Source organism: Rhinolophus sinicus, chromosome 16 (assembly GCF_057876585.1).
Source record: "Rhinolophus sinicus isolate RSI-liver-muscle chromosome 16, RSI-T2T, whole genome shotgun sequence".
In the NCBI taxonomy this organism is placed as follows: Eukaryota; Metazoa; Chordata; class Mammalia; order Chiroptera; family Rhinolophidae; genus Rhinolophus; species Rhinolophus sinicus.
The window spans coordinates 165,068,928-165,083,720 of NC_142516.1; the positions used below are offsets into that span (position 1 = coordinate 165,068,928).

Consider the following 14,793-nt stretch of genomic DNA (forward strand, 5'->3'; position numbering starts at 1 on the left):
TCACTCTGTTCCCTCCTTCCCTGTCATAGGTAACATTTTAACATAATTTTGTAGTTTATCCTTCCTTTTTTTTTAGTATAAGTACACACATACACAGATATAGATGAAATGTGTGTGTCTTCATTTTTCATGTTTTTCAACTTTTTCTTTCAAAAAATTTGAAACCTGTAGAAAAAGGTAACAAGATTTGTACAGTGAACACCCATATGCGTTTCACTTAGCTTCTTCAGGTAATATTTTGCCACATTTGTGGTATTTATTTATGTATTTATTTATCTCTATTTATTATTACTGAACCATTGAATAGTAAGTTGCAAACATCTTGCTCCCTCACCTTGTTCCTCAGAACAGTAAAGTTTCCGTATAACCACAATAGTGATCAAATTTAAGGAATTTAACATTGATGTAATATTATCATAATAAATAGTTGTATTATATCATGTTATACACTAAACATTTTGTCAGTTGTCCCAGTAGTGGCATTTATGGCACTTTTTTTAAACCACGGTCTATGATAATAATGACACTCTTACATTATGTTTAGGTTTCAGGTCTCTGCTGTCTCTTTTAATCTGAAACAGTTCCTCAGCCTTACTTTGTCTTTTATGACATTCGCATTTTTGAAGAATACAATCAGTGGTTTTGTAAAAATATCCTTGGTTTGGATTTGATTGATTGTTTCCTAATGATTAGACTCAGGTAACACATTTTGGGCAGCAGCATGTGTGATGTATTCTCAGTGCAACCCCATCAGGAAGCACTTAGTTGATAGCTGGCGAATTTCGTTATCAAAAACATCTCTTTTTTTCCTTTTGAAAATGTCTATGGGTAGACATCTAAAGACTGTAAAAAATACTGTTCCCCAACAAATTTTCACCCAATAGTTTTAGCATCCATTGGTCATTCTTACCAAATCACTTTTATAGTGGTTGCAAAATGGCTTTCTAATTCTGTTATCCTGCCAGTTGGTGTTCTATTATAAAGGAGAGTTTTCCCTTCCCTTCCATTTTAAAAAATTTATTCAGTTATTTATTTTCTGTGTTTATGTCATTATGAGCTTAAGTATTCTTTTTTTGCTTAATGTTATAATCCTTTGCTGTCATTATTCATTTTGATGCTCAGATTTTGCTTTGGCAAGTGAAAGTTCATTGAAGTTGGATTTTTATGTCTTTGTACTCTGTTTTCATTAGTTTTTGAGCACTCCTTACTAGTTTCAATCAACACCATAGAGGTCTTTTCTTCATACCCATTCCACTAATGTATGTCACTATGAATAATGAAGCTATTAAGTAAAATTAATGATTTCTTTGCATAATATTTGTCTTTAGAATAAATCTCCCTGACATTATATAATCAACCTACAATATTCAAAAGTTATGTGGAATAGTTCTTTTTGTATATATGTGTAGGGTGCTATATGATCAGTTTGATATAAAGTTAGGTTTATTTGTTTACTTGCACTCAATTTTTATGAGTATTTTTACTGTCCTATTTGACTTAATATTACTTTTAAAGTATGTAAAATATTAATGTGGTTCCACAAATAAAATTATACGGAATTATATACTCAGAATTATAAGTCCTTTTCTTTTTCTGCTTCCACTTATTCTTGTATGTATCCTGATGTATCCTCCCTGTCTTCCTTTTTGAAAAAAATTGGTGTAGGTAGGTAGGTAGGTAGGTAGGTAGATAGACAGATAGATAGTTGTAGATAGATGTATTTAAAAAAGGTAACACACTTAATATACTATTCTGTTGTGCTTTGTTTTTTAAATTGAACAATGGGTATAGAAATCTCTCCACATCCATTTAAAGAGATAGTCCTCATTTTTTTCTTTTTACACCTGCATAGTACTCCACAGTGAAGATGTATCATAGTTTATTCAGCCAGTCTCATGTGTGAGCATTTAAAGTGTTCTCAGTATTTGGCGGTTTTTTTGCAATGAATAACCTTATGCATATATTTGTTTTGGTTTCGTACTGTTGGAAGCATATCTTCAAAGCAAATTCCTAGAAGTGGTATTACTATGTTAAACAAATGTAGAATGAGGAGCCTTGTGCTTTGTAGATCTGGGATTGCTGTCAGAGGGTGAATGCATATGTAGTTTTGCTAGATGTTGACAAATTCCCTTCCCTGGAGATTATGCTATTTTGTGTTCCCACCAACAATGAATGAAAGTGCTTGTTTTCTCTCAACTTCCCCAACAGGTATCCAATGTAATGGGAGAAATGGTATCTCAATGTAGTTTTAATTTACATTTATGCTATTATGAACAAGGTTGAACTTTTCATTTAAATGGAGAATTTTAAAAATCCTTTACTGAAAATGTTTACCGTTTTCCTAGGTGATTTTTTTAGATTAATACTTAAGGCTCATGTCATATCCTACAACCAATTCATAATTTACCATTTGACAAGGACCTGCTGAATTGTTCTTTGCCTATCATGACAGAATTCTGTCTATAATCATGGTGACAGAAGCTTAAAAGTGGCCTTAAAAATGCATGTAATTATGTGCCATCACAAACTCTATATATGTTAAAACTTTAGATCAGGAAAATACACAAATCTAGGTTTTTATTGTGTGTGTTTATATTTATTTCCAAATATATGAAGGTTTTTGGCAAAGGAAAAGAAGCATTTGTAACAGATACTTTGAATGGTATATAACCTAAAAGTGACTAAAACCTTACATTTTGGTGATTTATTCATTTTTCCATCAATATATCTTTATATTTTATCTATCACATTGTTTTAATTTACCTGGTTATATTTCTTAAACGGTACTTACTGAAATGGAAAACTTACCATATAAATAAACTTCCACAGGAAAATCAGCTAAATATTTATGGGAACTAAGCAGCTTTATAGTATTTTTTCTATGATAATAAATGTGTAATTTCAAATATTATTAATGCAATATTAACCAAATATTAGGTAGAAAACAGTAAATATTGCAAGTGGGGTGTAGGACCAGTTGATACTGAACATTAATACCTTCATTTCTGATCATGTTAAACTACTCTGTTATTTACTTACTTAAAATTTATTTTATAAATACGTTGAAAGCATCGTCTTTCCAGATGTCCTGTTTCTAAGATAGACAAAAGGCAAAAATCTAATTCTTCTTAACAAATGCAAGTTTTCTCTTGCCTGGTGACTTCAGGTGACATTTCCAGAATGTGTACGGTGGATGACAATCGAGTTTGACCCTCAGTGTGGCACTGCACAGTCGGAAGATGTTCTTCGTTTGTTGATTCCTGTCAGAACTGTTCAAAATTCAGGATATGGACCAAAATTGACATCTATTCATGAAAATCTTAATTCCTGGATAGAATTAAAGAAATTTTCAGGATCTTCTGGGTGGCCTACTATGGTTTTAGTATTGCCAGGTAAGTTATTTTTTCTTCTTCTATCTTATATGGTCAAATATATACATTTATGATAACTATGTTTAATAAGGATACATCATTGAAAATGATTTAAGTTTTAGAAGAATTTCATCAAGACCTATACCATGTGTCTGGATTGTAGTTGAGTAAAGAAGACTCTGGGGAAGGGACGGAATAACATAACCAAGCTTTAGAAGAGAGACTGTTTTGAGGATCTTGTGAAAAAAGATTAGCTTGTCCAAAGCAGAGTTAACATTGACAAATGTCTGTCTGTTTGGTGTGACCAAACTATGGAAAAAGTGGGTTAGATCTTTTATTTTCTCAGTAAGTGCTAAATTTTAAAAATGTAATAAGGATTCCCTCCTTTCAAGAGAATTGGTGAACCACCTTACCTCCTGAGTTGTGTTAAAACTATTGTTTTCAGTCTTTCAGGCTTGAGAGGGTGTGTGTGTGTGTGTGTGAGAGAGAGAAAGAGAGAGAGAGAGAGAGACAGAGAGACAGAGAGACAGAGACAGAGAGAGAGAGAGCGAGAGAGAGAGAGAGAGAATGAGAGAGGGAGAACACTTGTATTGCTGTTATGGGTATTTTTCTTTAAAGAAAGTTTGTTAAGTTTTTAAAACTACATGTAGTGTGTTCCCTTTTCAACTAATTAACCGTAACTATACTTGTAATCCCTCAAAGTAATAGTCAATTTGAATTTAGAAAATTCTTTCTTCTAGTCAACATGCTTTTTTTGTTTGTGAAGAGATCGGACAAAGTCAGATGCCAGGGTGAAGGATTGATTGCTCACTCTGAAACAGAAAAGGCTAACGTAGTTCACTTCAGTAATTGACAGAAAATTGCAAAATGATTGCTCATGTAACTTAAAGGTAGGGTATTTGATTAAGGAGAATTTGATCATAAAGAAAAAAATAATAGTTCACTTGGGATGGTTCCATTGTTTTTAGTGTTGTTTTTAGCGCAAGTTTATTCAAATAGATACAGGAACTGCCCCCCTCCCAAAGACTAGGGTTTTATTTAGTATTTGATTTGTATTGTTACCTATCTTGAAATGGATAAAAGAAAAAGTTGTTTCAAGATTTTGAATTTAATGTTAGCTATTTTTCTTAGGAAATGAGGCCCTTTTCTCATTGGAGACTGCATCAGATTATGTGAAAGATGACAAAGCTTCTTTCTATGGTTTCAAATGTTTTGCAATTGGATATGAGTTTAGCCCCGGACCTGATGAGGTAAGAATTAATTATCTTCTAATTCTGTTAAGGAAGATTGTGTTTCTAAGGGCTGCTACTGACTTAAATTTTTTCACTGCCTTTATTTAAGAAGTCTGAAATTTATTTTAAGCTAGGGTGTATAATTTAAAATGTTTTGTACTGTAATTGTGTGCAGTCATTGGTTTTTGCTACTTTCAATACATAAAGAGAATGGAGTCTGTGTAACATGACCGAGCCTTTGAAGACTCAGCAGGCTTGTAGTTCTGCCTGTTCCAAACCTGCTCAGGTCGCTGTACCTTTCTGAGTAAATAATAGAACCTGATTTCACAATCAGGCCAATTCAGTATCTCTTCTAAGTATTTCAAATCATACAATAAAACAAAATCAAGGTGAAAAAATGATCATGTTTCCTCAAAGAAATGAATGAGAAATTCTTTGGACCATGAACCTGTGGGCCCAAGCCTTACAACCCAGCATGAGACATGACATTGAATCTTTTCCACTCTTAATTGAACCATGTTTCCCTCTACTTTCAAAAGTTATGCTTGTATGCAAGTCACATTTGTTGATAGTCCAAACATTTTTTAAAGCAGATGATATGTTTGTGCAATTCTACAGGGAGTCATTCATTTGGAAAAAGAATTAGCCAATCTTGGTGGTGTTTGTGCAGCAGCTTTGATGAAGAAGGACCTAGCACTTCCTATTGGTAAGCCTGGTCAAGTATTAGGTATTTATAAATGATTCTTTTTTAATTTTAAATATAAACTATGTTTATTATAGAACATTCTGAAAATAGATTAGCAAAATGAGTTCCGTAGTCACATAATGCTCATGAGCAATAACAATTTAGTATGCTGGTAGTTTGGGATTTTTTAAATGAAGATGGAAGAGTATCCTCTAGTCTTTTGTGTTCACACACACATATACCACAGACGCCTTCCTTTATCCATATCCATGCTGTGTGCCAGGCACTGGGTTAATCACTGAATATACAGTATTAAACCATAAGTTTGAGATACTTCTTAAATTTTCTAGTGAACATATCAAGTAGACAACTGGAACTCGTTGAAGCTCAGGGAACAAGTCAACAGAAATGTGATTTGACCATAGTTGATATTTAAAGACATGGAAACAACCAAAGTGTCCTGCAATAGATTATTGAATAAAGAAGATGTGGTACATATATATACAATGGAATATTACTCAGCCTTAAGAAAAGATGAAATACTGCCATTTGTGACAACATGGTTGGGTTTTGAGATTATCATGCTCAGGAAATAAGTCAGACAGAAAAAGTCAAGAACCATGTGATTTTACTCATATGTAGAATGTAAAACTGAAAGCAACAAACAAATACCCTGTTTCCCCGAAAATAAAACCTAGCCAGACAATCAGCTCTAATGCATCTTTCGGAGCAAAAATTAATATAAGACCTGATCTTATTTTACTATAATATAAGACCTGATCTTATATGATTTGATATGATGTATGATATGATATGATGTGATATGATATGGTATGGTATGATATATGATATGATATGATATGATATGACATAATACCGGGTCTTATATTAGTTTTTGCTCCAAAAGACACATTAGAGCTGACTGTCCGGCTTGGTCTTATTTTGGGGGAAACACAGTAAGACAAACAAAAACTCATAAACACAGACAATAGTTTAGTGGTTACCAGAGGATAAGGTGAGAGCGGGGTGGAAGAAGAAGGTAAAGGGGGTCAAAAATATGGTGATGGAAGGAAAACTGACTCTGAATAGTGAACACACAATGCAGTATATAAGTTAGTCAAAATAAAAATGCTCATATAGATGATGTTTTATAGAATTGTACACTTGAGACCTATATAAACTTTTTTAAACAATGTCACCCCAATAAATTTAATGAAAATTTGAAAAATAAAAAAATTTAAAATAAAATCCTTGTCAAAGTAAATAAATAAATACATGGGACCATATGAAAGATGAGCTGAGAAGAGAATGCAAATGAGGAAGAGAAGAGCCCAGGATCAAAGCTGGGCCAAAATTTCAAAGCTGGGCTTAGTAGGAAGAACAAAACTGCAGAAAGACTGAAGGAGCAGCAGCCAGTGAGGTAGGAGCAAAACCAGGAGAGTGGATATTCGTGGAATTTTTACATGCTGCTGAGATGTCAATTAAAATCTGTCATTGGATTGAGTAACTTCTTGATTGTTTATATATTCAATAAGAAATACATCAGTAAAATGAGAGAAATACAAAGGCTTTTTAGATCAGAGTGAGAAAATGGAAAGTCAGGAAGAGTGGGGAGTCAGGTTGAATATAGATAGCTCTTTGAGAGAGTTTTCATGTGAAGGAGAACAGAGAAATGAGGCAGTGGTAGAAGTGATACCTCTAAATATGATACAGATTTGTATGATATAATATGTAAGTTGATTTATAATCAAGATAGCAAATAAGAAAATAAAGTTAAAAATATTTCCTAGTTCTGTGATGTTTACACATGGTTTAATATTGTATTTTCGCAGTATTTGGGCATAAAAGGCATTAAAGTTTATCTATATCTCTTCCCTTTGAGACTGCCCTTCCCACTTGATCCTTTCTTTCTTCCCTTTCTCTACTCTTTTCTTCCATTTCTATCCTCTCTTTTTCCTGCTCACTTTCGTCCTTCCCAGTTCCCTCATTCCTACTTAATTTTGATATATGAATGAGGAAATGAGACATCTTGTATTCTATTCACATAATGAAAATTAGTACAACCACTTTTAAGGAAATTTGTCAATAACTGTTCAAATTTTACATGCATATACTTTTTCATGTAGCAATTCCTTATACATACTTGTACAAATGCTCAAAAAAATATGTTGTAAGATAGATTAATATAACAGTGCTTGTGATTAGAAAACTTAGAAATAACCAAAAGGTGTATCAATTGGAAACTGCTTAATAAGTAATGGTTTGTCCATACAGTGGGAATGTATGCAACTGTTAAAAAAATAAGAAAAAATAGACCTCTATGTCTTGACCAAGAAAGATGTCCAAATTATATTCACTGGGAAAAGCAAGTTGCAGAAGAAGGTCCCATTTTTGTGAACATCATCTTCTATATATATAAATATGTGTGTATGTGTGCACATGTGTGTATGTTGACACATACATACATTTATTTGCACACAAAGTTTCTAAAACAGTACATAACAAACTGCTGACGCTGTGTATGTTTAGGAGGGGGGAAGTATCAAAATTATTCATTCTGTACTTCAGTATAATTTGAAAATTTTCCTTTGAACATTTATTACTGTAGTAGTAGTAATATTTTATAAATTAAACTATCAAAGAAAATAATTAAAATATGTTCTATGTTAAGCAATAAAGGAGAAAATGGCTAGAAGGTGCAGTCACTACCTTAGATTTTCCTGCAAGTTATTGTTGTTTAGTAAATGTACATCGCTCTTCTATAAGTTAGTCAAAATAAAAATGCTCAGATTCTGAGTAATTAGTTTCCTCATTTTTTGTGTGTGAAAAGTGAGGAATACTAAAAGTTACACATTTATATACATAAATAAATCTTTTGCAAATCACTTGGATACATTTTGAATATTGAGAATTACAGCTTATATTCACACTGAAAATTACATTTTAAAATGTAAACCACTGAGATTTATGCAGAATGATACTAGCTCTTTTCAATTTAGAATATCAGGATTGTGTAAAAGGTATAAAGAATGCAGAGGACTAGAAAGTTAAACTAAGTATTGATATATTTTAGTAAAACTTTTATTTACACAACAGGTAATGAATTAGAGGAAGATCTTGAAATTCTTGAAGAGGCTGCATTACAGGTATTGTCCAAGTATTGTAAGGATAAACTTTGTACATTAATTTAAAAGCTATGTATTCATTCAGATCCACATTAATTTCCTTGAAAGTAGGACTCATTCATTAAATACTTCATTCTAGTTATTGGCGATTATACAGATAAATAACTTACCATTTCTCCCATTGATGGGAGAGACACATGTGAGCCCTTGCTGTACTGGGGTGGGTGCTAACTCTAGAGTGAGCCGTGAATCCTCCAGAAGAAAGAAGAGCTACCAAGTGCCGGGGGTGTAGCGGAAGGCTTTGCAGAGCTGTGCACGTGGAAAGTGGATCTTGAAAGTTTTATTTACCAGTTAGGAAAAAGGGGAGAAAAGAGTTAGTAATTATTTAAATAATGCCCGTAGAGCACTCTGTAGTTTACAATATCTTTATTATTTACTTATTTTTGCAGTTACACTTTGAGGTCAGTAACCTCTTTCGTATCTTGCAATTACAGTAACTAAAGTTCAGAAAAGTTATGTGACTTCTCTAGAATTCAGCTAATTGAGATGTAGAGGCTAGTATCTAGGTCTTCTAATACCTGGTTTATGTATAAACGACTAATGCTTTATGTGTGTTTCCTGAGATAAATTGATCACAGCAGTAATAATAAAAGCAAACATTTATTTGTTCTTCATTGAGTACTGTTTCATACACTTAACATATTTTTAACTCATTTAGTCCTCGCACCAACCCTATGAATTAGAGACTCTTACCTGCATTTACAGATAAGGAAACTAAGGCAAGGAGAATTTAATTTGCCCAGAATCACACGGCTAGAAAGCAACTGAGCTAGAATTTGACCTCTGCCAGTTTGGTAACAGCCCTTGATTTAGATCACTATGCTCTAATCGTAGGGAGTCATGGTGTCCTCAATAATGTTAAGAAACTTCTGGGTTTTGAAAACCCACCAGCTTATGTTTTTGTTTTTTAAAAAAGAAAAGTCAAATCTTTGTACCTTAATATACAAAAATGAAAATTCAACAAACATTTAATAAATATTAATACAATATTTGTCAGACAGCATGCTAGTTAAGGAGATCCATGAAAGAGTTCATATATTATTCATAGTTACAGGGATTATTATGGTTTATAAAATGTCATTTAGGCCAGATATAAAGAGATCTTTATTATGCTACTTGTCCCAAATTGCCCACCATTTTGGCTTGTAAGGTAGTCATTGTGGTGATCTAACTTGTGTATTAAACACCTACTACTTGTTAGGCAATGTGGTGTGCATTTTATGTGTGTTATTTAACTTAAATTTTCTAATAACCACAGAATAGAGATATTATTTGATGACCAGTTCATACCTTTTACATTTTCAAGAAGGTCTGTAACTTGTTAGCTCATAAGCACATAGCAATAACTTGACCAAAACGGGGATTCAAACTCAGGTCTGTTTGATTTCAAAGATTATGATTTTCGAAATTGCATAATTCATAGAAAGCAGAAGTTACTGTAGTATAAATTAGTACTGGAAGTATAATCCTTTTCTATGAGAAATATTTTGTTTTGAAATTTATTATATAGCCATTAAAAAGTTTCTAGAGTTTCAGCATTTAAAGCAGGTCTTTCCAAAACATAGGCTAGCTTGCCAGATAGGTAAGGACTAACCTTTCGATTTTATCTACCTCTTTTTCTTAACTTTAATCAGTTTTAGACAGGCTAATGCAGTTGATGTGCAGCCACCATTAAGTTTCCATCCACTTTTTGCCCAAGTCAAGACCTTGGTACCCACCCACCCAAGAGAGCAGATACAACCTACCCATGATAGCTGCCTATAATGGGGACGCAAAAAGAGGGAGACCTCCACAGCTGCCCTCAGAATGGTGCCCTGGCCCTGACAAATGGGGAGGTAATGTGTAGAGGGCTAGATAGTGTGGGAGGAGATGCACCATTTCAACTACGATGCAGATCTCTGATAAGTCACTTATTTTTGTGAGAAGAAAAACACTGGAAGTATTCCATATTTTTTTCCTCCTGGAAATTTTCTGCTTTATAAGCTACAGGAACACTGGGACATGGGAAGAAAATTATGTCCCCAAAATGGCCTATCAAAAATTGTGTGCAAGTTCAGAAATTCCTGTAATTAAGCTTTTATATTTTAAAGTATATAAATGTTCTCTTTTACCTAACAGGTGTGCAAAACCCATTCTGGTATTCTTGGAAAGGGTTTAGCTCTTTCTCATTCACCAACTATATTAGAGGCACTGGAAGGAAACTTACCACTTCAAATCCAAAGCAATGAACAGTCCTTCCTGGATGATTTTATTGCTTGTGTTCCAGGATCTAGTGGTGGAAGGCTTGCAAGGTAAGGCACTTTAAGTACAACAATCAGTTTCTTTCAAGGGTTGCCTCAGTCTTCATTGCTGAAGAGAAATGAAAGGGGAGTCATTAGGATATTGACATGCTGTCTCAAATAATCTAGTTTATGCCTTTTGAACTTGCTGAAATATAAAATGGTAGTTAATATTTCAAAATATATTTAAAATATATGAGAATTGTTAGTTGATTATTTTTAAGTTTCCTACATGAACTTTTATTTATTAAAATACACGTGCAACATGTATAATTGAGAAGTCTGCGTATTGGATAGTAGTATTTCATATCTAATTAAATGCCCAAATTTATCACTGTATTTTATTTTAATGTGTGGTTTTTTCAAATCTACAGTTAATACAAATATAAATTTAGAATTTAAATCAAATCATTTGATGTTATAGTGTTCTCAATTATTTTGTTGCTATTTGCTTTTTTTTTTTTTAAGATAAAGAAAAAAATATGCTGGCTTGTGTGATTATACTAGTAAATGTAGAAATCTAACTTCTCTCTGGTTTTAATTTTAAAAATGCAGAGATTACTCTTTAGTTTTAAAAACCAAAATGGTGATTAGAGAAGAATGGAAAATCTTTTGTCAGCCTCCTTGTTGTCTTTGTAGATTTTTACACATAGCAGAATTATTACTTATCTCACAGAACAACTTGAATGTAGATCATGGGATGAGTTCAGGAATGGCTTTCACAAGTATAGAAAAGTGGTAAAATTTACATGGAAGGGAAGGTAATGAGGGAAGATAGTAGAGAAATTATGTAAAGTGAAGATGGACAAGGCATCTACATCTTTAACCTGACTGCTCTCAAGGAAACAGAATGCCAATTTTGCCCCTAATTTTGCAGAGAAGCTGCTCTTTTGCAGGTTTTCAGGCTGGCAAGTTAAGGCAGACTTCCCTTAGTAAGAATGAGTGTCGTTGGGACTTTAAATTACATTCAACCTAAATTCATTTCCTTGGTTATTTTAATTCGACCATAGTTAAAATTTTGTTTCCTAATTTTAAAATTATTTCTGTTTTATTTGTAAACCTCAGAAATCTTCATGTGCTTTGGCATATTTTAAAATTAATTTGTTATTAATGATTTCCAAGGAAGATACTTGTGATTATTGCTGAATCAAAAATGAAGATTATGATTTAGTATTTTGTTTGATACGTGTTTTATTCTTTTGGCTTAATCATTGAAGACGTTGATGACTGGTTTTTTTGTTTGCTTGTATCTGTCCTTACTGCTAGGTGGCTTCAGCCAGATTCCTATGCTGATCCGCAGAAAACATCTTTGATCCTGAATAAGGATGACATTCGCTGTGGTTGGCCAACTACCATAACTGTTCAAACGAAAGACCAGTATGGGGATGTGGTACATGTTCCCAATATGAAGGTAATTATATCAAAATTAAATTAATAGACATCAATTCACTGACTGTTGTAACTAATAAAATTTTAGAAATGGCAAGTACCTAGAGTCCATTTACCGAACCCTCTTTACATATGTATAAGGGAGGAAGCCAAAAAGTTGTTTAAATGACTTGTTTATATTACTTAGTATGCAGTTTTCCAAGATATATTATGTTTGTTTTTACATTTTGCTAGGTGCTATGATGATGCAAAGGAAGGATAAGAAGGTGTCTATAGAAAGAGTGCTAAGCACGTAGCAGGGAGGCCCTCAATACATAGTGATTGAATAAATCAATGAAAATACTTTTTAAAATGTTGTATTTATTGTTTAAAAGACTCAGATATATTCTGCACTTGGTACTATTGAAATAACATTTGAAATATCATGATACTTACTGAATAAATTAGGAATAAATGAATTTGGATTGTAAAAGAATGAGGACTGGAAATAGTCACATGTTGTATTGATGAATATAGTTCTTTGTATATCTCTTCCATGAGACATTAATTAATAATAACAAGAATATACTGTAATGTGTAAAATTATGTCCTTTGTTATATAATCTATTAATATAAATATCTCATTTAAAACCTATTGTATTTCTCAAAAAATCAACATTGAATGAAAATTTTAGGCAATCCCCAGCTGCCCCTACCCCTCAAAATTGTATTGCAAAGTAATTTGATTGGAGCTTAGAGTTGGTTAAGCAACAAAATCTCGTTTACTTACAGAGCAGCTAATTTTACCTCATTATTACTTTTAATAGAACTATTTCAACTACTTGGTACATGCTTTGATTTATACCATGAAGAAGTACAATGCTAATGAAACCTTTTACCTGACTGATAGTAAAAAAGACATGAGATATATAGTTCACATGTCTTAAGACCAGTAAATAAAACTGTGTGGAAAAGTATTTGCCCCTGATCCTATACAAAAATTAAGCTTTACCAGTGGCTTTCAAAGTTTGGGTCATGACCCACAGTAAGGATTTCAATCATGACTCAAACATAGCATGGATAGGATGGAATAGGATATACTCTTAATTACATACAACATTTATATATTTATACAGTATGGTGCACTACATTTTCTATCTTTTTTAAGGACGATTGTGCCCCATCAAAGTGATTTCATGCCTATTATGAATTCACTGGAAAGCAAAAAAGCAAATTATAAGAAAAAAATGAGTAAAGAATAAAGTAATCCTGATAGTGATACAAAAAAGAAATGACTCCAAGGACAGAATTTTCATCACAATACAATACACTAATATGTTAAAAGGCTAATGTATTTATTTACTGATGAATTTCTCACTTAAGTGTATGTAGTAAATGGTTAAATCCAGTCTTTGGCCCACACAGTAAGTTCCTTATTTGTGTGACTACCATTTTCCTTGTCAGCCTAACATTTCTTTTTAATGTTCATACTGTTATGCTTTAAGTCTTTCTTTAGTTGTATTTTTTTTTTTTTTTTTTTTTTTTTTAATGTCGCCTCCTCTGCACCGTTTGCTGTCTCTTACTCCATTTTGGTATCTGGGTTGTTCATAGCTTACATTTCAAGTCAGACTTTATGCTTTATCTTTTATGCTCTCCTCCTTTTTGGTTTTTCTTTTTTTCTTTTTTTCTTCCCCCCACACGTCGTCCTATCTCTCTTTCTGTCCTTCCTGTTTTTCTCCTGTATATTTTGCTTCTCCTACTCTGCCCTTTTTTACACTAGACTTCTTACTCATTATGCTCAAAATCCATATCAGATTTATCTCTATTTTAGAAACCATATCTAGGAAAGTCCTGAAAATATTGTTTAGGAAATGTGATTTGCATACCTATTGATTTTTAATTTATTAATATCATATTATCATATTAGTTGAAAACAAGATTAACTTAATCTGTTTTTATTTTCAGCCTAATAGAAAGAACATGAACCTTTAGGAGCATTTTAGACTTACCAAAATTTGTTTAAATATGTTTATGTAATAACAGCCAGTTATTTGAAACATAAAAGTTGGTTGAAACATAAAAGTTGTTGTTTCAGTGAGATCTAAAATGCTTTTTTTAAGTAGCAAGTGTTATTGTTACTTTTTAACTTATAAAAATGATTATTCCAAGAAAATCTTATTTAGTGAAAAGAGACAGTCACATAGGAAATAAAATAACAAAAAATGTTTAAAGAAGCAGTTTATAAAAGAAAGCAGAATATTTATCATTCTATAATATCTCAGTAGTCAGCATATAAAATTGTTCAGTTATTTACTTGAGGGTTCTTAGTACACAGCCAAGTAAGTATACTTCAAATGTTAATTTACTTAGAGTAAATATAGTATAGTTGTTTAAAGAAAGATTGAATCAAGATAGTATGTATATAAATAGTAGCAGTGTATATGAGTTGAAGAATTTTACTAATACACCTTTAAATTTCTATGTTTTAAATATATAAGATGGATTTGTAATGTTTTCAGGGCATTATGTCAGTTCAAATACTGATCTCTCATAACCCCAACTAAAGGTTGTGGTTATTTAATGGAACATATTTGCCAGCTGCACTTAACTTTATGTTGGTAGTCAGAGTCGCAAAGTACTGACTCCGTAGAATTGCAGTAATAAGAATAATAA

At 32.4% G+C, this 14,793-nt stretch overlaps 1 protein-coding gene across 15 annotated transcripts in view; it reads left to right on the top strand.

Moving 5' to 3' along the window:
* The window catches only part of MYCBP2 (MYC binding protein 2), a 244,475-nt gene that overhangs the window by 136,230 nt on the left and 93,452 nt on the right, over positions 1 to 14,793 (top strand). For all 15 annotated transcript variants that reach the window (XM_074329400.2, XM_074329402.2, XM_074329405.2 and 12 more), the window contains 6 exons: positions 3,167 to 3,392; positions 4,503 to 4,621; positions 5,222 to 5,309; positions 8,385 to 8,434; positions 10,592 to 10,764; positions 12,019 to 12,163. In XM_074329400.2, coding sequence (XP_074185501.2) covers positions 3,167 to 3,392; positions 4,503 to 4,621; positions 5,222 to 5,309; positions 8,385 to 8,434; positions 10,592 to 10,764; positions 12,019 to 12,163 — 801 coding nt within the window. The remainder of the gene's footprint in view (positions 1 to 3,166; positions 3,393 to 4,502; positions 4,622 to 5,221; positions 5,310 to 8,384; positions 8,435 to 10,591; positions 10,765 to 12,018; positions 12,164 to 14,793) is intronic.